At 43.3% G+C, this 25925-nt stretch overlaps 1 protein-coding gene across 1 annotated transcript in view; it reads right to left on the bottom strand.

Annotated features, from left to right (window-relative positions):
• Nucleotides 1–1854: 1854 nt before the first annotated feature.
• Nucleotides 1855–25925, bottom strand: part of Usf3 (upstream transcription factor family member 3) — a 58464-nt gene continuing 34393 nt past the window's right edge. The window contains exons 5-7 of the mRNA XM_031363957.1: nucleotides 24747–24829; nucleotides 16866–16962; nucleotides 1855–14134 (exon numbers count right to left, since the gene is read on the bottom strand). Coding sequence (XP_031219817.1) covers nucleotides 7737–14134; nucleotides 16866–16962; nucleotides 24747–24829 — 6578 coding nt within the window. The 3' untranslated portion in view covers nucleotides 1855–7736. The remainder of the gene's footprint in view (nucleotides 14135–16865; nucleotides 16963–24746; nucleotides 24830–25925) is intronic.

Raw genomic sequence — 25925 nt, 5'->3', positions numbered from 1 at the left:
CCCACCTGGCCAGAAACCCGTGTCCCGCGGAACAGGGACCCCGCGAGAAATCCCGGTCCGTGGCACTTGTCATGGTGACAAAGTTGACACAGGACAAAAACTAGATGTGATGGCTAACCTTGTCAACTTGATGAGCTCTGGAATCAGCTCAGAGCTGTTCCTTTTGTCAGGTCTACTAGAGTATGGAGAGAAACCCTCCTACAGGTGGAAGACTTTATGGTGGGGGACCAGCCACCAGAAGGTTCTAGGGGAAAGCTGTGGCCTTTTGCCTACTTTCACCCTTGCTGGTGAGTGAATCTACCACTGCTCCTGCCAGCCTCTTCTGCTTTCCAACTTGAACTAAAGACCAGTGGCTCTCCAAGAATGGCCTTCCAGCACTAGATAGGACTGCTGAGGTATACAGCCACTTGGGGACTGAGCAGCTACTGGCTTTTTCAATAGACAGCCTACTGTTAAGAGTCAGCATGACTCATGTAAGCCAATCAAATAAATTCCCTGTGTAAGTATTCTGCTCCTCAGAGAATCCTAATACTCCAGGCATAAAATGAGGCCAACCAAATGAGTGTCTGCTGTCCAATGCAAGGGAATACCTAACCTTTGAAATACTTTTTCTTCGTATGACACCATGCTGCTTTTTTCTAAGTATTTTTTTCTTTCTTTTTTTTTTGTTTTTTTTTTTTTTTTCGAGACAGAGTTTCTCTGTGCAGCCTTGGCGTAGACCAGGCTGGCCTCGAACTCAGAAATCCGCCTGCCTCTGCCTCCCAAGTGCTGGGATTAAAGGCGTGCGCCACCACCGCCCCGCTCTAAGTATTTTCTCTTCTGAATTTGGGGTTAATTTTTGCATTGCTTTTACACCATCTGTAAGCAATACATCGATCCAGAGATCCATAGATAATCAAACTTGGGGTTCTGTGCTACACACACACACACACACACACACACACACACACACACACCACAGAGCTATACATCAGCCTTACACTTTATATAATTTTGGTCAGATGTAATGGTATGTACTTGTGATCATAACTTGAGAGACTGAGCAGAATAGTTGGTTCCAGGTCAATGAGGGCTACATAGTGAGACCCTGCCTCAAAACACAAAGCCAAGCAATATAAAGTTTATGTAAGTTTTATACAAAATAACACATTTATGTTGTTTTATATACATTTTTATACTGTAAAATCCAGTTTTCCCTTCACAAATTATGCTTCTAAGTTTTTAACTAAGTTGATAAAGCCATAGTAAAATACCCAACTTATTTTTTTAAAGACAGGGTCTCACTATGTAGCTTTGCCTAGTCTCAAATTCAGAGATCTGCCCACTTCTGCCTCCCAAATGCTGGGGTTAAAGGTGTGTGTTACCATTAGTGGTCTTCCAACTTTCTTTACAAGAAAGACTTTTAATTACGTATGTGTACATTGGGGATGCAAATGGGTGCAATTGCCTGAAGAGGCCAGAAGAGCCTGTTAGATCTCCCAGAATCTGAGTCACAGGCAGTGTCAGCCACCTGCCTCCGGGTTCTCTGCTCTCATCATCTAAAGCCACCATTCCAGCCCAGGATCAACCCTTATCTCACATGTCTAAGCCTTCTTCTCTTCCACTGTGAACAGTTGAGGACACAGACTGAGTCCTCACTGAACGCCCTCCCATGTGTGAGATTCTAAGCTTACTTTTTATAGTGAATGGACACACATGCAGCCCCCATCATAACTGATTTACTTGAGGTCTAACACTTTAGAACACAAGCCCAACAGCAAAGTGTCATGGGATCTTTTCAGACAGATGAAACTATGGTAATATACTATTTCAGATGCAAAATAAGCAGATGTGAAGTGAAATGGGCAGAGAGAATTCACAATGCAAAAATTGCAAAGTTTATTTTCTTAAATAAAATACTATATTCATATCTATACAAATAATTATTACAACCATTAAAATGTTACATTTAACAATAAAAATTTCAAAACTTTAAACAAGAGCATGTTTTGGAATATTCACATCCTAATACAATGCATTTGTAAAAAGATGTCAAAATAAACAGGGCCCATTCTTATTTACAAGTGTGGGACAATCCTGATCCTATTATACATCTGCTCTGTATTCCATTACAAAACAAATCGGTTTCCATTAGCATTATAAACCATGTGATTTACAGTTATAGGACACAGTGCCCAGCAGAGTGCTGGCTGGGTCATAGACAAAATATTACACGACCAGAGCACTAAACTCATGTTTCCCTGGTGCCTGCCTACAGTAAGCATCATGCCCAGTGTATCTATAAATAATTTGTGAAGGTAATCAAGTTCTCCTCAATTTTCAACATTTTTAAAAAGCCAAAATGAACACACACAAAATGTGAGCACGCACACAACACACACACACACACACACACACACCTGCTGAAAGTGGAAGAATTTTCCTTCACAGTAACACGACTGCAGCGTATTAAGCCACACTGTCTGGTCCCTTCTTAGAAGCTAACAGTTCAACACCCCACACATTCACCACTATAGTCAAGCTCTGTGCTCAGAGACCCTGCAGATGAAAATGACTTTAAGACTTCAGAAACAGGAGGGCAGAGATGCCTCAGAAAACGTGAAGACAAAGTTAAATGGATCGAGCTTTAATTTCCTATTAGATACTGCATGTACAGCTGTACACACAACTGGGCCCAAAAAGTTAAAGATCATCTTTTTATTTTTTATTTTTTTTAAAAAAAAGTGTGTTACATTACAAGAGAGGTTTGTCCATGTTTCATGGAATCTAATGGTGGGTTATGCATTCATCCAGAGGAACTTGCCTAATCTTCTCAACCTAAGTAGACTTGTGTTTATGAAGCACCTGACAACATATATGTGCCCAAAGGAAAGATTACCAGGTAGTTTATGTAAATGTAGAAATGAGGACATTGAAGGACTACCTGCCACATACGCTCTGTTTATAGGCTCAGCACAGGCTGTTTACACAACTCGCCAGTGACCGTCATCGGTGGCTCATGGGTGCTAAGGCAAGAATGAGGAGAAGCAGCAACTGTACTTGTCTATGAGGTGTTCGACTACAGGGCATGTGCCATCCCTGGAGCTCCTTTGCTGCAACACAGGGCTGGATATGTGATATGTTCTGGGATCTGGTCTCAGGATCAGAGGCACAGTTTCAGGTAGAGTGCAGTACCAGGGCAGAGGCATGTCATCAGAAGCAGAAGCTCTGAGTCCAAGGTCCTACATGTGGTCTCCCAGCCTGTCTGGACCGGCTCCATCTGAGTGTGGTGAGCCCCACAGGAGCTACTAAAAACAGTTTAGATTTCACTACATAATTCAGCAGCAGGAGCAGAATGCAGATTTTGGTAGAATTTTGGGGGAAGGAAAACAAAATGCTAACATCCAGCTCGAAAGGAATCTCTAAAAGAAGCTAGTTTGCATATGCACATTGCAAAATCACCAGAGAGCAAGCCCACACTCTGGTCATTTGTTGCCCTACCTATGTAACAGCCACAGGCACTTCCTCCAGGTAGTTAGTACCCACACAGGATTGCCGTGACTCTCAGGCAGCTGAGGATATGAACTGAAGGCTATTCCATTTTAGTACCACATTTACCTTTTCTTCCACCACAGGGGAAAAATCCACCGAGCCAAGGAATGTAGTTATTCCCACATACAAAAATCTCAAAAGTCAAGCTTTAAACTAACTAATGGCATTTTTGAGGAATTGTTGCCCTTTAAGAAAGAGGCATAAAGGTTTGCAAAGGTAAAACATGGGCCTCACTACGACACACTGATCTAACAGGATGGCCCCATCATATTCTAACTCGGGGAGAACTCTATCCCAGGGACATGGCCTGGGATGCCTGCCATCTATTTGATGTGGAACTGCTAAAAGAGCCCAGGAGCCTACATGCCTGTGTGACAGAAAGGTAAAGCCAAGAAGCAGCATAGAAGCAAGTCTCAATCCTTTCTTAATATTTTAAATGTTTCCATTAGAAAGTGCTTCTACATCTTCTTTGGAGTGTAAGTTTGAGCCTCTCTCTGAGATGGTTAATACTAGACGGCCAGAGGAAGGCAAAGGAAGCCCTGTAAAATGCTTAACCCATTGTGTGCTTTAAAAGGGCAGATTTAAATGGCTAACTTTCATTGCAGCTCCGCATACTTCTTGTCTGTGTCTGCGACTGCAGCAGACATCTCTACCTCTCTGCCCAGAGTTTGGGTCCCTCAGACTCCCGAAATCACACCACTGTGGAAATCCTGCCATCACCTCAGAGAGGAAGTGGCATCTGGCAACTCAGAGCTGTTCTAGTAAAATCAAATCTGTAACATCTGGAGAAATATGACTTGTACAAATCCAATGTCTATTTAAAACATTAAAATGGATTTACTTCATCTGTGACTGATACATTTATAAAACTCACTGAAGAAGTTTACATAGAGAAATCTAAAAATCTCCACTTCCTTAGAACTTCCTGCAGAACGCTGAGAGGAAACGAGCACTTTCACTGTTTCTATGTGATCAATAGTTAGAACAAAATGATCCAATCAATGACTCTCACTTAGGAAGCAGTCGTGATAGGTACCCAGACTTTTAAAGCAGGCAGGAGCACAGTGAGAACTCTTTCTCATCTTTGCCCATGTTTGCAATGATCTGACACGCAAATGCACTGCATCTTTGTTTAGAGCCAATGTGAGCGGGAGCCTAATAATCTGCAGGCCTTTCCGTCGCTCTCCAGATGGTCACAAAAAGCTGAGGGCCAGACAGCATCACCGGACAGTCTTCTCACCGTGAAAGCCCTGGCGCAGTGGTGTAGGCGCAGAGCTGAGCTGCGGCCAGTCGCCCAAACAAAAATTAACCCAAAGTAGCAACAGGTTCTAGGACTCTTGGGCTGCAATCTCAAGTGGTGCTTCTCAGCAGGGTGGCAGAGTGCATCTCTAGTCCTGGCCACCTAGGAGGCTCAGGTGGAAGCCCTGCTTATGCCCAAGAATCCCAGGCCAGTCTGGACCACATGGCAAGATCCCTGACCCAGAAACACAACACAGACCTCAACGTTGTCACGTTATCTTCGTTTAAACGGAGCAAGTCTGTACTTCAGAACTCAAGAGCCACCATGATGTGAGGATACATATGTGAAAGGCAGACAGCCACCAAGAAGAGAAGGTGGGACAGGGATGACTGGCTATACAGAACACTACCTTAGTTAAGCTGGCAGGCTGGGCTTTTCAAGTACAGAGAAAACGCTGAATATTCATGCCTAAAAGCAACTGTTCTCTTCCCCTCAGTAGCTGTCCTACTATGGTGTCCACATATTAAGTAATGCACTTGTGAAGTTCTCTTCTCCCCCGCCCCCTTCCCCGCCCCCAGGAATACTATGCAGGGAAGAAGCACAGGTTTGCCTCGTTCACCAGGAGGGGTGATTTTCAAGGGCAGCAGAAACAGAGGGTTTGGTGAGAAGGTGACCAGGCACAAGCAACCCTTTTGCTGAGCCTTTACAAAGGCATTCAGTGGTAACTGCTCTGATTGGCCCTGGGCAGCTTTCTTAGTCTAAAAAGAAAGTAAACCAAAAAGACAAAACTAAACAAAATAAAACAAACAAACAAAAAATCAAAACAAACACAAACAAAAAACCCTTCAAAACTGAAACCTCTGCGGGTCCTTGGGCTTGCTTCCGAAGAGCCAACAGGCCCATTCTGTGTACCTCTCCCTCTATTCAGTTCTTAACAGTGTAGCGACAACTGAAAGCTATGAGTTTAAACGATTTAAAAAAAAAAATCAGTACAATTTTTTCTTAGCTTTGCTTCTTAAGATTCAATATGTTTAAAATTTATTGCTGATTCGTTGGGGTTAAAAAAAGTATCTACATTGGGCAGCGGGACCCTTTTCCTCCTATTGGGTTGCCTCATCCGGCCTGAAAATGAGGGTTGTGCCTAGTCCTGGTGTAATTTATGCTGTGTTCAGCTGATGTCTCTGGGTGGCCTGCTTTTTTTTTTTTTTTTTTTTTTTTAAATTTTATTTGTTTTAGGAGAATGACTGGATCTGGGGGAGAGGGGAGGTGGGTGGGGCTGGAGAACTGCAGTTGGGATGTAATGTTTGAGAGACCTAAAAAAAAAAATCTACATTTGTGTTTTCCTATGCTTTAGAACAGGGGCTCTCAACCTTTGGGGGTTGAACCCCTCTTTCACAGGGGTCACCTAAGACCATCCAAAATCACATATTTACATTACAATTCATATCAGTAGCAACATTACAGCTCTGAAATAGCAATGAAACTAAATGTTATGGTTGGGAGTCATCACAACATGAGGAAGTGTGTTAAAGGGGCGCAGCCTTAGGAGGATTGAGAATGGTGCTTTCAGAGCAAGTCACAACTGCCCACTGCACACGGCAGTTCCACATTCATTTCCAATTTGTTCATTTCCAACTGAGACAAGACTATATCAATTTATCATGTGCAACATGATAAATATACATGCGTATATGATATACATCTCCAACAGTGAGGATCAGTCTCTACCTGAAAACCATGATAAATACACATGATAAATACATATCCAACAGTGAGGACCAGTCTCTACTTGAAAACCATCTCCACACCCACTCTCACTCATGAGCAGACACACATAGTGAAGGTATTTTTGTGAAGCACCATTTCATACCTACAAGAAAAATAATGAATTCATTTTCTTATTATAACTGTTATGAAGGACAATAATTTACACTGCCATATTTAATATAAATAATCATCAAATGAAAATATTGAGACAGCTTAAAACTCTACTCTGAAGTATCCAAATGGCTCAGATGTATCTTCTAAGCACATTTACTAAGCAGTTCTAACATTTAAGTGATTGTAAATTGATGTATTTCAAGACCAAATAAATAGAATGAAGAGAGAATACTAAATGAACTTAACTGATGAAGCACTAGTTACTAACTGACACCAGGAAAACCCACAATACAACTGCTGTTATTCTTTGGCCTAATGCAAAACCCAAGTACTAAGTGGAAAATATTTCTGTATTTTGTCTTAGCTTTGTATTTTTAAGGCTCATTGTCTAAGGAAGACTTTTGCTTTACAGGATCTTGGCACATTAAAGGAGAATGTGGCTCCCCTACTCTGAAAAACAAGACATAAAATTAGGTAGTTTATTAAAAATTATAATTAAGAAAGAAATCTCTGTATCAAAGCTCAGGAATGAAAGCTGATCAAACACTTCATTTATTTTCTATCTGCCTGATATTTTTCCTTATGGGAATTCAACTCATCATTAACTCATTACTTGCCATGGTTCAGAACTGATTTGATATCAGCAAGCACCTGTGATGACTGATGATTTCTTTCAAGTTGCTTTTACTTTTGGATTTGCAACTTAACCATCTCAACTATCTATTTTACAACTTCTCAACAACTGAGCTTAAAATCTCAGCTCCCTCCTACAACCTAGCATGTGCCAAGATCTCTTCAACTTCTGGCTGATTAGTACTTAGGAAATAAAAGACTACAAATCAAGCCTGGAGAGGGAGATCACTTAGAAGGTTAAAGAAAGCACGTCACTCAGGAATGGAAGATGACTGTTCTGACAGCCATGGTGTACGCATCCTCTCTCACATGGCTTCCTTCTAGTCAGGAGCTAAATGAAAAGTGGTTATCCAATACAAAGACACATATCCACATAAGCTCTCTCAATGCACATGTGTACACAGAACAGTTGTCATTTTAACTGAAACCTTCACAGTTAGTTTCTCTGGATTTAAACAGCTGAACTGCAGTCATGACCTAAGATATGGCTTATGTTGTGAGCAGGTCTGTTTGAGGGCTGCTTGGAAGAGTCAGAGGCAGAAGAGTTTGCTATGGTGAGCAAAGGTGACATTGCTGAGCCATCAGGAAGAGCCGCCGCTATTTCCGGAAACAATGACGTCATATTAAAATTGGATAGGTGAGAGTTGGCCATGTGCATTGGCGGCATCTCGGGGAGAAGAGGGAAACTTGGCTGAGCAAAGCCGACAGGTCTGGGAGGAGATAAAATTGACCCAAACCGGTTATTTAAACTTCCACTGTTCACTTTCTCTGTGCTAGGATTGGAGAACATTTGGTTAGAAAAATAAGGGATTGAAATGTCATTGGACAGAGTGGGATGAGCTGGGGAGTATGGTGGGTAGAAGGAAGGTAGAGTGTTCTGGGGATCTACTGGGATGAGAGCTGGAGCTCGGGTGGCACTGGGCTGAGTGACCTGTGGAATGAAGGAAGTGTTAGCATTTATTGGTGGGTTCATACCACCCTCAGGAATAAAAGGAAAACCGAAATTTTGTGACAGCGAATGCTGGTCAGGACCCGAATTATCATTAGGTACTTGTGGACTATCAGGCATGAAGCGAACAATACTTCCTCTCTTCTCTGCAGCAGGTTGTTGCCGTCCAAGAATCATACTGCCACTAGTGGAGAGAGGAAGATGAGGAAGACTCGGATCAAAGACATTACTGTGCCTTTGATTTCCAGAACGATTCCTTTCAGGCTGACGGATTTTGGAGCCACTGCTGTCCTGCAGGGGATGTCTCGATCTCTGGGCAACTGAAGAGTTAGCCTGACGCACAGGAGGCCCTTGGTCAGCATTCCCATGAGACACAGATGGGTGTGGCAAAGTTGGCCTTGCAACCCCATGCATGTTGGATGTGACAGGAGGGTTCATGTGGCCCTTGGCCCCATGACTGTCAGTAATCCTCATGGGATTGGACTTCTGTACAGAAACATTGGGACTTGTGTTTCGACCTTGAATATCCCCAGAGGAAGAGGAACTCGAGAAAGGAATATTCAAAGTGCTGTTCCTGGGGTTAATTGCACCTAAAGACATGTCACAACTCTCCCGATTCTGACTTTCACTCTCTCTCCTGATATGAACACTTTCACGAGTTGGGGGACAATTATACTCAATTGTTGAAGATGGACCACATTGTGTATTCCTTGGATGTTCTGAAAGTGACCTTTGACTCCCAATGACCTGATCACCAAGATGAGGAGCAAGCAGACTCTGCATGAAACTCTGGTGACATGTATTCTCACTGTCCCTTGGTGGGACAGCATTTCCTGTTGGGATGCTCTGAACTGGTGGATAAGGTAATCTCTTTTGTCGGTCTATTGGTGGTGGAGCAGTGTTCTGACTAATTCGAAAAGCCTGGGACTGCATGCTTCTCAGTGATGGCACGGGGTTACCTATTTCATTGTTTCTTGAAGATTGGACTTCAAAATTACTCTGGGGCTGTTGGCTGGCTCCACCTGGTTTGAATGTCTGGCAGTCAGAAAGGCGGATATCTGAGGTGACAGTATGATCCATGCGACCCTGCATATTATGAAGTACCAAGCTCTTATTTCTGGGAACGTCAAGATAGCTTCTCATTTCAAGCTGATCTGAAACCCTGGAACCCTGGATCGCTATGCCCATTCGCTGTTCTGAAGTAGAAGACGACTTTCCAATGAGTGCTTCGGCAGAGTAACTCGACACTCGGTTTCTCTCTGGCCTGTGTGGAGCACAGGTCATGTCTGAAGACCGAGTCACAATACTTGGTTGGGACACCATTTGCTGCTCTAAGCCTCTTGATGGTAAAAGCCTCTGCATTGGATTATGCCCAGATACGTGGTCAGAACCCTGCTGTCTGCTTCCAACATCCTGTTGCTGGTGAAGAACGTCCTGATTGAGATGGTTCTGGGCATGGCTATGGTGGCCCCGGCTAGTTGAAGGGTTTTCACAGCTCTTCTCTGGCTGGGAACTTGCAAAGTGTTGCAGCTGTTGCTGCATCTGTTGATGGTGAGGATGTGGCTGGCTACTCTTGGGTCTTGACTGGTCAGTCCCGTGGTGTTTTGGTTGTAAGGATAGCTGAGATGTAGGAGTTCCCTGAACGAGATTCCTTTTCTTCTGCATCTGAACTTCCTGCTGTAGAGTTCTCTGTTGGTGCACAATATGGGGCTGGGGGTGGACAGTGTTATCTGTGTGAGGCACATGATGCTGCAGCTGATACAAGTGATGCCTCTCTCTTAACTGCCCTGCTTGTTGCTGCTGCTGCTTGATATACAGATGGTTGGTGTGAAGGTGAGACACTCCTTGAGGTGGTACATGCTGCTGCAGTGCCTGCAGATGTTGACCTGCCTGGGTTTGCTGCTGTTGCTCAGCAACTGAAGGCTGAGAGTTACACTGAACATCTGTCTGCCTCAATGCAGGAGCCACAAAGTTGTTACCAGGTGGGAATAACCGTGTAAGGCCATCTCCATGTGCTGGGTTGCTAACAGGTACAACTGAGTTTGAAGAGTTGGGGGTGATCTGACTCGCCATCATTTGAGTTTGATCAGGAATGTTGTCTGGAGTCCTGCTCATCAGGGGCATACTTTCAAGCCTGAGAGGGGCTGGCTGGCAATGCTTTTGACGTTTTGCAGAAGATAGTAAAAGGTCATCTTGCACAGCGCGCTTTGCAGAATCTTTACGACTTTCATGACTAGGCTTTGAAAGCGGTTCTTGAACCTGTGGATTTGGTATGGCGCTAGTCATGCTGTTCAGCTGTTCCTGGGGATATTCTGTCATCAGAGGTGGCACAGGAGGCTGGCTGCCATAAGAACTGGATGAAACAGTCATATTGACGGTCACAGGATTAGAAGTTTGATCTGAGCTCTGTGACAGACCGGCGCAGCTGACCAGAGGATGGCTGATGCTGCTCTGATGGGTGAGACTAGGCGGCTGAGGGGCTGACACCTGTAAGGGGGCATCTGATGCTTTAATTCCCAGAGAACAGCTTGGCTTTCCAAGAGGTCTATCGACTGTCACTTCCACAGAATCCTGAGAGTTAAATTTATTTGGTGTTGGATCTGCCTGTCCCGTGCAGGTCTCCTTGTGGATCTGTGGTTTAAAGGGCTGTTCTCCCTCTAAAGAGGTTTCAGAAGACTTTGGAGTGACCTCCTTCACATCAGCCTGTGTGCCAAGCCTTCCCTTCTCAATGCTCTCCTGGTCCAAGATAGCTCTTGCCGCAAGGGCCACAATGTCAGTTTGCTCTGCAAAGGTGCAACCATCGCATGTGTTAGTTGTTGTACTGCTGATCACATCTTCTCGAGCTGTTTCAGGAAGCATGGATGCAACCGAGAAACTACGACTACTGCCAGAGCTGGTTGACATAGGAGAGTCAGCCTGCCTACTGGTGAGCAAAGAGCCATGAATAACCTCCTGATCAGGGAGGCAGGAGTGGGGCTGTGGCGGATCTCTGTCATCGCTCATGAGTAGTAGCTCCTGCTTGGGATGCAAGTCAACATTAGAATCACCTATCTTAGAACTTTCTGGAGAAAAGTCAGAATGCTCCATCTGGACTGAGAGAGATGACCTCTGAAGGTCCTTTTCTTTAGCAAGGTCAGACAGCAACATAGTTAGTCCTTGTACCTTTAAAGGCCCGGCTGTTTGTATGGTGTCCAATGAATCCTGCTGAACTGGGCAAGGTTCTGTCACAATTTCTACCTCAGAAGTACAATCAGTGCTTGAAGTGTTTGTAGTGGATGACATACCAGAAACCTGAGAAACCAAACTCTGGGATTCCATAGAAGATGAAGTCAACACATTGGCTGAAGTACAGGATTTTGTATCACTGGACAATGCTACAGAACATGATTGTGTACCCTGAGATGTCTCTTGCAAAATGGGAGTAGAATCTTTGGATTTTGCCGGTGCCAATACAAGTTGTTCATTTGTTTCAGATTCCCGAGAGGATGAACTACAGTCTTCTGCTGACTTAGATTTGGGGTCAGACTCAGGGATTACTGATTCAGAATTCAGAATGTCCAAAGAATGTGAAGCAGAAATACTAACACTCTTTGCCTGAGACCCAGCGACAGACGATAGGCCACCAGGAAGGCTGTCCAGCAGTCCATCGCTACATGATGGCTCTGCTGAGCTGTCTATTTGGGGGCTGTCTATCTTGCCCACATCTCTGACTAAATTCAGGGGACATGCTGGCTTGTTAGCTGCTAAGTGTTTCTTGGCACCTGGCTTCTTGCTCAGTCTTTTCGATTTCATGGTAGAGGGCAAACAAGTGGCCGTGTTTGTTGAGGAAGCTGTTGTAAGACTGTAAGTAGTGGATAGTGTGGCTGAATTATCTGCTGTCATGGTAGGTGCTACAGTTGTTGTTAGTGAAACACAGTTAGTGGGGCTGGTTTGACTGTTTGCAGAAGTCTGGGGATTAGCAGACTGGCTAATAGACAACTGCACACAGCTTTGCCCAGCCATCTGGGATATGCTTTGATTGAGGCTGGCCAAAGCCCCAAATGTATTCAGGGCAACATTGGTATTTGGATCTTCGCTGGTGGTGGGTTGAATAATTTGCATAGGACTTTGATTTGTAGTTCCTGATGAGGACATCACAGGCTGCAAAGCAAAGAGCTGTCCGTTTAAAGAAATGGTTTGAGGCTGCTGTTGGTTTGACATAGTAACAGAAAAAGTCTGTGTTGAGTTAGGTGTGGATAGAGATGAAGGTCTTGGTAATATGTGGACAAGATGCTTTCCTCCAAAAGTCTGTGGGGCTGGCACATTTTGCACTGAATTATGAGACCCTATTATAGCACTGGCTCCATTGACAGGCAGTCGAACAGGACCTGGATGGGGAGCAGAGAGGAGTGGCAATGGGTTCTGATTAGCCGCCTGTATGATGACAATCTGTTGACCTACTGTTTGATTGGAAACCTCTGCCCTCATCATTGCTGGGCATGGGGTTGTGCTGGGTGGCTGAAGAATGATGACATTTTGGTTAGCTGGAGCTGCAGTGACACCTGACCCAACTGGCTGAGCCATCTGAATCACTTGCATTGCTGAATTCAAGGGAAGGATGTTTTTGGGAGGCTGAGATTTAACTTGTGGCTGGGCAATTAGTGGTTGCATAGGTAAGGGTGGGCACGAAGGCAAAGTGACCACTACTTGCTCAACTGGCTGCCCATCTGCTGGAGGGGAATTATTAAGGGTGATGCTTGTGGCCACATGCTTGTTGCTTGGGGTCGGGCTGGTACCACACTCATTTAATGCTGGAGTCGCAACAGAAGATGGTGGTTGGCTTAAAGGCTGAATAGTGTTTCCCGCCAGGTGCAACGTAGTCCATGTTGTCTGTGTGTTTCCGGCTGAAGAGATTCGGGTAAGGCTGTTGATGTTTTTTAGTTCTGAAGTACTGACACTTGAAGAAGGCAGAGAACAAGAAAGAGTCCAACCACCCTCCAAAGGATTTGCAGAAAGACTGCTCACTGGGAGGGTACTCTTTGCTACTGCAGTGTGGGCTGGTACCACCGCTGCTGCTGTACTTGTTGAGTCTACAGTCTTGCTACCACTCACTGGAGAAGAGCCACCTGAAGATCTGGGGGGCTGGGAGCACACTGTGGTGGTAACTGACACAAAGCTGTTTTGCGAATCTGCACTGAAGCTTTGCATGCTCGGGCTGGACTTGGTTTCATGGCGCACCTCGGGGACAGCTGCTGGATTGCTGGAGGAGGTGCCTGAGACACATGCGACTGTTTTCTTGGATGATTTGGGGCTCTCCTGTGCATTGTTATTTTCTGAAGCATTTTGATCATTTAGGCATGTATTCAAGGAACGATGTTGGTGAGGGTCAGGGCCAACTGAAACAGTGACCACCGAGCTACCAGTGGCACCGAGCACACTTGATTGGCTTTCAGAAGTAGAAAGTTCGAGAATGTTTTGAGCAGAAATGGCAGCAGGAAGACAAAGGGGAACAGACTGGTTGGCAGCCAGCGTAGACACTGTAGTCTGATGCCACGGCTTGTTTTCAGAAGGGTAAACTCCAGAAATAGACACAGGAGTCACAAGCTTGCAGGCCCTCTGCACTGGCACCACGTTGGCGGTTTGCTTTTGCAAGCCGTGACCAACATTAAAGGTTATTCCCTGAACAGCTGTCCCCTGGCTGTTTCCCCCAGGCTGGCTCCCATTGGAATAAACGATGATGTTTTTCTGGACCTGGTCACTTGGAATAACAACAGACACCTTTGAGGTTTTCAGATTTCCTTTCCAGTGGATTGTGGGGTCATCATACAAGCATATGTCATTTGCTTTCAATAATTCAATATATCGGCCATTTTCTTTTTGGATTTCTTCTAGTTGTTTCCGTAGCTTTTTAATTTCTTCAGCTAAAATATTAGAAATAAAGATGTAAAAATACAGATGAATGTCAGTAATTACAACAACTTAAGCAAAACTATATGGGCTAAGCCACTGAATTCCAATTCTGGCCTTCAGATGCCTCAGCAGAAACAGGAGCTCTCTGCTGTGGTAAGGTTTTCTTCTTAGAGTGCTACCTCAAACCTCCCTTAAATTCCTTTTAAACTCTACACCTTTAAAGGCCAACTACTGCAAATCTCCTATGGTGTAGAAGTCCCAATGTTCCAAATCCAAACCTTTCCGGTAACACAGCTAACAGATAACACAAGGCAAGACAGACTGATTCCTGGTAACATGCTCTTGATAAGCTAAAAGCCTCTTTGTTCAGGGTTCCAAGTATAGGGTTACCACAACTGACAGGCTCTGAATAGTATGACACAGAATGTCATAGAATGACACAGAATGCTGAGGTGTAGCCCTGGGAGTTAGTTCTTAACTAGGCCTCAGCTCAAATCCATCAATTTGGGGGATATTTTTCAAAGCAGCCTACAAAGCAGTAGTCCAAGGGTGGCCAGGACATGCTATAGATCTCCTCACAACTACTCATGGGGGACACTTGTGTTATTATCAAGGTTGATTGGTATACTTCTTAATTCTGCTAATGCTCCATCTGACTGACAAGACCAGGTTCAAACCATGCCAGATACTACTATTCCTTTTGGCAAACAGCTTTAGAACTGGACCTCTGAATTTTTATAGTTATTATACTTATTATAATCTTAGTGGTGATTATACTTGTCTTGGACCTCGTGTGCCTATTGTCTTATTTTTTCTCCTCCTGTTTACAATCAATCCATCCTCAGATGGTGCTGCAGCAATCTAATTCCATATAGCTCAAAGTCAGCAAGAACAGAAACTTTAAATCCTTCTATACTCAATGCAGCCCCAATTAGTCAGACTATCTAGATGTCACCTAAAATGACTTTAGGGTCTCATCTCTTGAGGAGGTAATGTGAAGTAGGTAGGTAGATACTAGCGGGCTTGGAGGTCATTGGGATGAGCCCCTCTCATAACCAGCAGGTTTTAAACAAAGACCAGAACTTCTGATAACTGGTTGGTTAAAGGGATGGGATCTATGGCATATCTGTAGCCCTAGGTGAAGATCACTAGTATAATAATGTGTGTGTGTGTGTGTGTGTGTGTGTGTGTGTGAGAGAGAGAGAGAGAGAGAGAGAGAGAGAGAGAGAGAGAGAGAGAGAGAGAGAGACCTTGTAAGATTACTATCTAGCTTGACGTTTTTTGATGAAGAATAAGAGCGTAACAACACTGTCCCTCTCATTAGAAGTCTATCAAAATGGGCATGTTAATGTCTTGGATAGGAGTATATTCTGAAGGGAAAGCTGTCTCTTCTATGACTTTAGTATAAAGCATGCCTCCAATACAGATTGGAACAGTGGTCTCCTTGATCACTGTCTGCCTTCAGCCTTTGAGTGTGTTCTACAGGAATGGTTCCTTTGGCCATGGTTGATCCTTGAGAACATGCTGTCCTCTACTCTATATTTAATGAAATAAACTATCTTCTACCAAAAGAACAACAAACAATACAGGGATCAGGTAGTGGATAGAAAATATGCACCGAAACAATCCAAGAACCCATGATCACAACAGAGATGACAAGAGAAGCCATTGAAGCTGTTCCATGTTCTGCCCTACCCTGACCTGGCTGCTAGGCCTTTCCTGAGCTGCATGTGCCTGGTAATTTGTCATTAGCTTCCCTTACTAAGGTAACTTGCTTGGCCTAGTCTTGTGTTCTCAGGCAAATGAGCTTTCACTGGAAAAGTCTAAAGATCATTCTAGCCTCAAGCATCTTGTGGAGTACTTCACAATGTTCCAAATACCAATATATCTGGCTGTCTGATGGAAGGACCCATAGGGGTAGTCTGCTTAAGTAAAAGAAAGCTGACTTAGGAAAGCAGCTTTTTAACTGAGTGCAGGGAAGAATTCTGAATGCTGCCCTCCTGGAAGGGTTTCTAATACTACTCTTGCCCAGTACAAGCACTGTAGCACAGCACTGTCCAACATCAGAAAAATATTGTTCCTTTTAAGGTGGTCTAATCCTCCTTCTAAGGTTTGTCACAGGAAACCCTCTGTTCTTTACAGAGCCATAATAAAGGCCACCCAGCTGGCCTCCCAGCCTGAGCTTTACACTGGCCCAGAGTGTTTCCTTTTAGCTTCTCACCAATGCTGTTAGAAAATTCAGAACCCACAGCACAAAAAGTTACACCTAAAAATCAAGTATATTAAATGACCTGGCAGTTCAATATATACTTTATACTAATACAAACAATTATGATGTGAATACTTTGGTCAATGCATTGTTAAAACCTGGCCCAGATCTATCCTCTAATCTTGTTTATAAGTTACTAAGAACACAGCTCCTCTGTGAGTCATCTTCTGAGAGTCTCCTAACTACAAGATCCAAGTGGAGCAGGAGAGATTTAACACTATTAGTTTCATGACTCAGACAAACATGAAATACAGAAAAGTAATCAACGTTGAAGTTATGTGTTTGTACAAGATTAAAATTAACCACAGAGGAAGAAGAGGAGCTCAGCTACAATCATCTCATTTGCAATGCTATTCTCTTGCGATGCTGGAAGGCAAGCCTATTCTGATTTGAGGGTTGGGGGAGTTTTCCATGTCCTCAATGCATGTCACTGCAACACAAACAGGAGACAGCAAGGCTCGGCAAGTCTCCACCTTGTTCACTGCTCCCTCCATTGAGCAGAAGCTCGTCGTTTTGCCGCTTCAGTTCTGTTATGTACTTAAAGGCTTGCTCCAGGATCATGTTCTTGCTCTGCAAAAGAAAAGTAGCAATTTCAACATTTCATCAAAAGGTAAAACCTGTAAGAAGATATGTAAAATGTGATAGTTTTATTACATGTAATATGTAACTTTTTAAACTACAGATTAGATACAAAGTTCAAAGGCTTCTACTGTTCATATATTTATTAAGCAACTAACCATTTACTATGTGTCAGGCTCAGTTCTAGGATCTAGGAATATAGGCAAAAGCATGAAGACCTGACTAAAGATATTTATATTCACTGAATACATTTTAAAAGCAATGGATGGTGGCATGCACTTGTAATTCCAGCTCTGGGCAGGTGGAGACAGCTAGCCTAATCCAATAGGTGAGCCTCAAACCAGTGAAAGATCCTATCTCAAAAAGTAAGGTGGAAGGTTGCCCACATCTTTAATTCCAGCACTTAGGAGGCAGAAGCAAGCAGCTTTCTGAGTTCAAAGCCAGCCTGTCTACACTGAGTTCTAGGCCAACCAATCTAAAAAGTAAAAAAAGTAAAAGCATGCCAGAAGGAACAGCACCAGAAGTGTATTCTGGCCTTCACTTATACATGTACACGCAAGTACATGCACATACAGATGTGTGCCTGCATACACAATATAAATAAAGCCAAAATGCTTTGAAGAATGACATGCATACACACACACACACACACACACACACACACACACACACACACAATTAAAAAACCAAACCAAATCAAAACAAAACCAAATCACACACACAAAATTGGGCAGACAGATTTTGGCATGACACACAAGAAACAGTCCAAAGGCAAACCAAGGAGCCTGGCCATGGCAGTGTGAACTGAACGTCTGTGACATTCTGCCAAATTTACATGTACAACTTTTGATCTGTAATGTGCTGGTGTTTGGAGCTGAAGTTTTGAGCTGAGAGGGATTAAGCACCCTCACAAGAAGAGAGAGAGATGGAGATGGCTCAGCACCTAGCACTGCTCTTGCAGATTAGCACCCTTACAGAAAGAGACAGGCTGGGAGGATGACTCAGCAGTTAAGGTCACTTACTGCTTTTGCAGAGGACCCAGGTTTGGTTCCTAATACCCATATGGAACTCACAACCACATGGAGCTTCACTTCCATTGGCTCTAACAACCTCTCTGGGCTCTGCAATGCCCTGTACTTACATAGTGTACACAAACTCTCACATACATATAAACAATTTATTATTTTAAAAAGAGAACAAGTGTGCTGATCTCTTTCTCTCTGTATCTACTTAGGACTAGAAAATTTTTATTTATTTATTTTTAAGATTTTATTATTTTTAATGATCTTTGTGTTTTTGTGTGGGTTTAAGCACATGAGTGCCCAAGGAGGCTGGAGGTGTTGAATCCCAGTGGTCTGGAGTTACAGGAAGTTGTGAGACCGGACAGGGGCGCTGGGAACTAAGCTTCAGTTCTCTGCAAGAGGAGCTCCTACTTAAACTGTGGAGCCATCTGTACAGCCCAAGGGTTGGGATCTTTGCTTTGGACTTCTCAGCCTCCACAACTGCCAAGTTAAGTTTTTGTTTTTGTTAAGTCACTGGATCCATGATACTTTCTAACTGGAGCCTGTCCTGAGACACTCTCTTATTGCTTTTGAAGAGGGAGCTTTGGGAGCCCTAGGTAAAGAGACACCCAAGTAAAACCTGAAGAGGGTGAAGCATCCCCTAAGGCGGAGGAAGAAATGCAGGTCACAGGCTCAGAAAGCAAAGGCACTCAGGCAGGGAGACCTTGGTGTGTGTGAAGACAGGGCTGAAGGACGAGGCATACTGAAAAGACTAACTGGAAACAAGGCCACAGAGGGAGGCTGTCTCAGTATGACTGCGCTGATAACCACAACCTCAAAGTACCCTAAGGATGGCAAAGAAAGGAATATCACTTGACTGAGTTTTAGTGCCATGCTCTCACTAGATCCTATTTTTAAACTTTTTTAAAGGTAACATTTTATATCAAAGCACTTTTTTATTCTTAACATTTTAAAGGCTTATTTTATATTTCTAACTAGACGTATATGAGTGCTTTTGTGTGGGAGGAAGTACTATGTGCAGGTGCCTACAGAGCTCAGAAGAGGATACTGGAGCCCTAGAAGCTGGAGTCACAGGTGGTTGTGAGCCACCTGACCTGTGTGCTGGGAACAGAACTTCAGTGCTCTCCAAGAGCAGCATGCCATCTCTCAAGTGCCATGGTCTTAATAAACTTTAAGACTGAAAACATAATATGGGGACTGGAAGACAGGTCAGTCAGGAAAGTACTTGCATTCAAGTGTGAGGACCTAACTTCAGATCACCAGCATGGGGCATAGGATAGCATGTCTATAATTTTACCACTGGGGAGCTCTCTGGAGCTCACTAGTCAGACAGTTTAGATGAATCATTAAACTTCAGGTTCAGTGTAAGAGCAAGTCTCAACAAAATAAGGTAGAATGCAACCAAGGAAGACAGCTAACACTGGCCCCTGTCTCTACATATGTGTACATAGCACATATGCACATAGCACATAAACATACACACACAGAGAACAAATACATTATGAGCATATGACCAAAATGTAAATAGTATGAAGGGATAAACACTGAAAGTAACATTTCTCTATGCTCTTGCTCTCCAGATCTTATCCTAGACACAATCATTGTGAAGTTGCACACACGTCCTTCCAAAAATAATCTATGCCAATATATTCTTTAAAAACTCAGACAGAGCTGCTGGGGAGTTGGTTCAGTAGGTTAGAGTGCTTTCTGCATAAGCATGTGGTCCTGAACTTGGATCCCTAGAATCTGCATGTGTGGCCCTGTAACCCCAGTGTTGAGGGTGAAGAGCAAAGAGTACAGGATTGCTGGGGCTGGCTGGTTGCCAGCCTAGCCAAAAACAAAAACAAAACCCATCAAATAAAATGAAAAAACCTGTGAGCTCCAGGTTCAGCAAGAGATCCTGTCTCAAAGGAATAATAAGGTGGGCATTACAGAGAATTCTCAAGGACCTCATCAGGCCTTGACTTCCTAATGACTTCTTCTTTTACTTGCCAGTTTATCACTAAGAAGCATTTTAGCTACCCACTGGTCACTTTTGGTTCCTTTCTTTTGGCTCCTAAGCATGTGATCATGAATGACTAACGTCCACTCCAATGTGCATATTATTAACATTGCCAGGCCTTCACTGCTCTCTCATGTAGCCACTGCTGTGACTTAAGTGTTTGGATTCTATAAACTTCAGTTCTGGTTCCTTCAACTGAGTCACTACAGAGACCCAATATGCATACCTAGGAAATTAGAAAAGGTTTCTTTTTCTTAAAAAAGAAAACCAGGGTCTGGAGGTGTAATTCAGTGGTAGAGTGCCCATGTAGTATGTATGGCCCCAATACTGCAAAATCAGAAAGAGAAAACTAATATGTCCTTCCTTCAAACAAGAATCAGAATAACAGGAGGACCTGGTAATGCTCAGACAGCAGACAGGGAACACAACAAGCTGCCAGCTGCTCTGCTCTGGGATCAAATACTGTCTCCTGCACATTCGAGACACTAAAGAGTGTAATGGTTACGATTTCCTTTCTTCAAGAACTTACAAGAAGCAGGAAGGAAAGTCAAGAGTAGGTAGAAGGTAAGATTTTACTAGGCAGCTTCCAACACGTACTGAGTGGCCAGGTCCCTGTACCTCCTGCCTCAGGCTCCTGAAAGTGGTGACAGTCTACTTTTAAAAACACGAAACAAAACAAAAACTCAAGCAAACAAAAAATCTCATACATTTATAGAAATTTAATCCACTCGGTAGGAATGAAAAGAAATTGAAGTGTCAAGGACGGCAATGTGGAAGAGCAAGCTGATCCAGCCTTGGCATCCCACAAGTTTCAACATGGAGAAAGTTTCAACACGGAGAAGCACACGGAGACGCACCGGCTATCGTCCTACTGGAGGATTAGAAGCTTCCAGGAGCAGTGATACCAGGCTCCGCCCACACCCATATCCTCAGCCAATGGGATGACTTCTTTCCTGCTCTAACCGCACAAAGCAAGTTTATTTTCTCTGAAATTTGAACTAGGACACTTCAACCACAGGGACAGTTGTTCCAACTAGTCAAGATGAGGCTCCCGAGTCAAGCAAGACAAAGTAAGATGCTGTGTGTTACAATTCTAGGATCTCTAACCCTGTCCCTGAAGCAGCCCCAGGCCTCCAGCATCAAGCTTACACTCTCCTTCACCATCTCTACTCCCACAGAAGAGATTGTCAGAGGCTTTTCGGGGAAAACAAAACAAAACAGTTAGGGTCAAACTCAAGCATATTTAACAGCTTTTAAAAAGCTGTTAATTCTTTTATTAGTAAATTCTCTCTTTCCTTCCAACCTTTCTCCCTAAAATATCTCAACCCCTCTTTTGAAGAGGGATATGCAGCTAGGGTTGAGTAGATATCTTAAATTCAGTTTCCTCAGAAAGCCAGTCTCTTAAAGTTAAGTACAGGTCTCTAGTTACACCCAAGATGAAACCCAGGATGGTTGAATTTTAGTCCATTTGAGTGGGTGAGACCTGGTGTTGTGTCTGTCCGTCCTTCTGGTCAGACAAGCCTCTAGGAGAGGGTGGGAAGAGAGCACCTTGGTGTAATTGCTTTGTGTGACCCAGTTTGAGGCTCCTTTTCTAAGCCTGAGCCAGAGACAGAACAACCAAACACCAAGGAAGCATCTTTGAAAACTGGGCCGCCTCACCCCCCCCACCTCCTCCCCCCACACCTCCCCGTCTATGTGATTTGAGGAGTGGTTCAGGGTTGTATCTGGAAAGCCAGGCTAGCTCCATAATGAAAGGATTATGAGCAGGCAGAGGCTTGGGTGCTGGTCACTGGATTAGCACCTCATCTAAATAGGCCTGTTCACCAGCCTCTTCAATAAGAGTAAACCTTTCTCCTGCAGCACTTCCTCAAGACAGGGCTAGCACCAGGACCAGGCTCAGAGCTCCTCTTAGGGCAAGAAGGGGTAGGAATGAGGCAGTCCGTCCCGGGCAGAGGATGAGCTTGCCCAGGACACTTAGTACAGTCCATGCACATGCTCAGACCCAGCTCCAAGAGCCGTTGCTAGAGCTCACATGGTGCAGAGTATGATGCAGAGTTGTTTCCACTTGGCAAAGCAGGAAACTGAGGCTTGGAAAGTTGGGGGGACAGCACAAGCAAGCTAGTCCTCGCCCCGACCCCAACAGCCCTAGTCTGACTTGAGTATCCCCAGGATGGAGGGTCCTTTGCCACTCCCCAGGGGAATCAGTCCAGCAAAATCTTTAAGACACCTCCACACACACTCCCACATTCCCCACAATGCTCACAGCTGGCCTACAAATCTCTCTGGTCATTTTTTGCAAGGTGATCCTGGGGAAAGCATGTGAATTGTGGATAGGAAATAGAGCTGCATGCAATCCTGAGAGCAGCCACCAGGGCCAGTAATTTCCTGGGCTGGGGGAGGGGCGACTGCACTGAACCTCGCTGCTACCATAGGATTCTTCAGCAGTTAAAAAGGCAGGAAGACTTTGACTGGCTTCTGGATGCTTCATTCTCAAGAATGAAGCAAGCCAACAAACAAAAACTCATGTGTCACTAAGCATTTAAATAAAAAGGCTTAACATTACTATTTAGACAAAATACCTAAATGAAAGGGGAAAAAAGAGAAGGGGGTAGGTCCCCAGAAAAACTGAAGAAAAATTCCTGGGAAAACACATACAACAGTTAGGGGTAAGAATCCACAAAATAAGCATATGCTATTAGGTGGAGAATAAGAAAAACTTTATAAGGGCTGGAGAGATGGCTTAGCAGTTAAGAGCACTGACTGTTCTTCCGAAGGTCCTGAGTTCAAATCCCAGCAACCACATGGTGGCTCACAACCATCTATAATGAGATCTGATGCCTTCTTCTGAAGACAGCTACAGTGTACTTACAAATAACAATAAATAAATCTTTAAAAAAAAAAAAAAGAGGGCTGGTGAGATGACTCAGTGGGTACAGTGGGTAAGAGCACTGACTGCTCTTCCGAAGGTCCTGAGTTCATGTCCCAACAACCACATGATGGCTCACAACCACCCGGACGCCCTCTTCTGGTGTTTCTGAAGACAGCTGCAGTAAATTACTATGCCAGAGTGAGCGGGGCCTGCAGAGGTCCTGAGTTCAACAGCAGCCACACACATGATGGTCCTCCGCCATCTGTACAGCTACAGTGTACTCATATACATAAAATAAATAAAATAAATCTTTAAAAAAAAAAAACTTTATAAAAAGAAGAGAATGATTGACTAAGACTAAAAACAAAGGACTGAAGGTTCTAGAAGTAAAGTCCTAGACAGCAAAAAAACGCAAAAGAGAAGTCATGCAGTAATCTGACCATCTAGAATCAGTTGAGATTCACTGAAAGAAGTAAAAGTAAGTATTGAGGGCATAATGTTTGGGGGGGGCGGAGGTGAAACAGGGAGGGGCTGGGAAGGAGTTGAGGGTGAATATGATCAAAATGCTATTTACTGAATGAAAGAATTAATAAAAGTAAAAAAAAAAAGAATTCATAAAAGTACTAGATTGTTAAAATATGGAGAACAGTAAAGGAAGACATCCCATGTCCTCTTCTGGCTTTCACATCTGTGTAGACCACACGCACGCGCGCACACACACACACACACATACAATTTTATAAGTTTAAATGGGATACAGAAAACTAAGAAATAAAAAACTAAGTATCAAAAGAAACCAGTTGAGAATGGTTGTCTGTGAAATGTGTATTAAGGCTACAAAGCAGGAAGAATATGGATGTTTATTGTTTTGATATTACTTACATGTACATGTATTTATTTTACATAGATTATTTAATTAAAGTTAGTTTAAAAGTTATTACAAGTTCCTATATGCCACTGTCAAAGAATCCTATATAACCATTAAAGAAAGTGAGGAAACCAGTTTCCAAACTGGAGCTAACACATGCTTATAAGGCCGTATCTACACACATGTGTAACACTTTATTAGTGGTCATAATATAAAATTGGGATATCAATTTTCTTCTAGTTTCTCATGATTCCAGAAAATTTGAATCATTTGTTTTGTGCTCAATAATCCTCTATTTTATCCTTGCTTTTTAAAAAATCCAAAATTACCTTCATTAGAGAAAAGTATTAAGCTAAGATTTACAAGTACCAATTGGAGTTAACAGGCAATGGAGAGGCCAGATGTAGTGACCCACATTTGTAATTCCAACAGATAGGATGCTGAGGCAGGAGAAAAATGGAGATGAAGCATGTGTAGCAGCACGAGGAACAAGTTAACAATCCTAGAGGACTCTAGGTAAGAATTTTAAAGGCATAAAAACCATTAATGATCGGAAAGCAATGCTATGAAATGTAGTAGATGCTACCAATCTAACCATGGGTCTACCTTAGCAACTCTTTAGAAAGGCATGACAGTCTGGCAATCATATGGTATATTTGATATGTAAAATCTGTACTAGGAGATTATTAGAAATACAAGAAAAATTAAAGTATATAGAAAAATAAAACAAATGAAAAATGAGGCTATTAACTTGAGCACCCGACCCCATAAATGGCAGGAAACAAAAACAGTCATCCTAAAAACCAAATATAATTGAATAATTGAGAGCACTCTCTGCTAACAAGCAGCAAAAGGAAGCACAGTAGGTGCCTACATGTTTCCAGGTGAGGGCTGGGCAAACACAGAACACCAGGCTGTTCAAAGCAGGGGGAAAAAATGAGAACCTACCTGGTTCAGAGCAGAGGAGTAGGGAGCACCTACCTGTGTCAGAGCAGGGGAGTAGGGAGCACCTACCTGTTTCAGAGCAGGGGAGCACGGGATCAGTTCTCCTATTCTGTTTATCCCAGCATTGATTTTCTTCTTTCTGTGCCTCTCAACTAGAAAGAAGAAAAACACATTATCAGGCTAGAGAGATGGCTCAGTGGTCAAGAGTACCGACTGCTCTTCCAGAGGTTCAGAGTTCAAATCCCAGCAAACACATGGTGGCTCACAACCATCTGTAATGAGATGACGCCCTCTTCTGGTGTGTCTGAAGACAGCTACAGTGTACTTACATATAATAATAAATAAATCTTAAAAAAAAAAAACAACCACATTATCAACCCTTATATTACTTGGCCAAGCTGTTCAATTTACCTGGGCAAAGGAACTGTCAGTAAAGAAATCACAGGTGAAAGAGGCTAGGGGTGTATAACTCAGTGGCAGAGCACATGCCTAGTGTGGACAGGAAAAGAAATTGAACTCTAAGCCAATAATCATCATTTACCAATGTCTGTAACTAAGGTTGTACATAAAATTTTTAGAAAATGCAATATTTTAAGTAAAATGTTATGAAAATAAATGTATGTTTAAAGTAATACATACATTTTATAAACATTGTAAAGAACATCATAAATAGCCAGGTGGTGGTGGCGCTCGCCTTTAATCCCAGCACTTGGGAGGAAGAGGTGGGAGGATTTCTGAGTTCCAGGCCAGCCTGGTCTACAGAGTGAGTCCCAGCACCCACAGGGCAACTCACAATCATCTGTCACTTCAGCCCAAGGGGATTCAACAACCTCTTTTAGCCTCTCAGAGCACTCAGCAAATAGAGTACACATTGAAAAATGATAAAAAGTGCTGAAGGGATGGCTCAGAGGTTAAGAGCACTAACTGCTTTTCCAGAGGTCCTGAGTTCAATTCCTAGCAACCACATGGTGGCTCACAACCATCTGTAATGGGATCTGATGCCCTCTTCTGGTGTGTCTGAAGACAGCTACAGTGTACTCACATACATAAAATAAATAAATCAATCTTTTAAAAAACTGATAAAAAGAAACTGTTAATGCATTATAATTCAAATAAGTAGTAACACATATTGATAAACAAATTTTTAAATTCATTGTTTACATGTATTTATGTGTGTGTGTGTGTGTGTATGTGTGTATGTGTGTGTGTATGTGTGTGTGTGTGTATGTGTGTGTGTATGTGTGTGTG

This window comes from Mastomys coucha, unplaced genomic scaffold (genome assembly GCF_008632895.1).
Source record: "Mastomys coucha isolate ucsf_1 unplaced genomic scaffold, UCSF_Mcou_1 pScaffold12, whole genome shotgun sequence".
NCBI classification, from domain to species: Eukaryota; Metazoa; Chordata; class Mammalia; order Rodentia; family Muridae; genus Mastomys; species Mastomys coucha.
The sequence above is the reverse complement of the archived record's forward strand: the minus strand, read 5'-3'. Positions and strand labels throughout refer to the sequence as shown.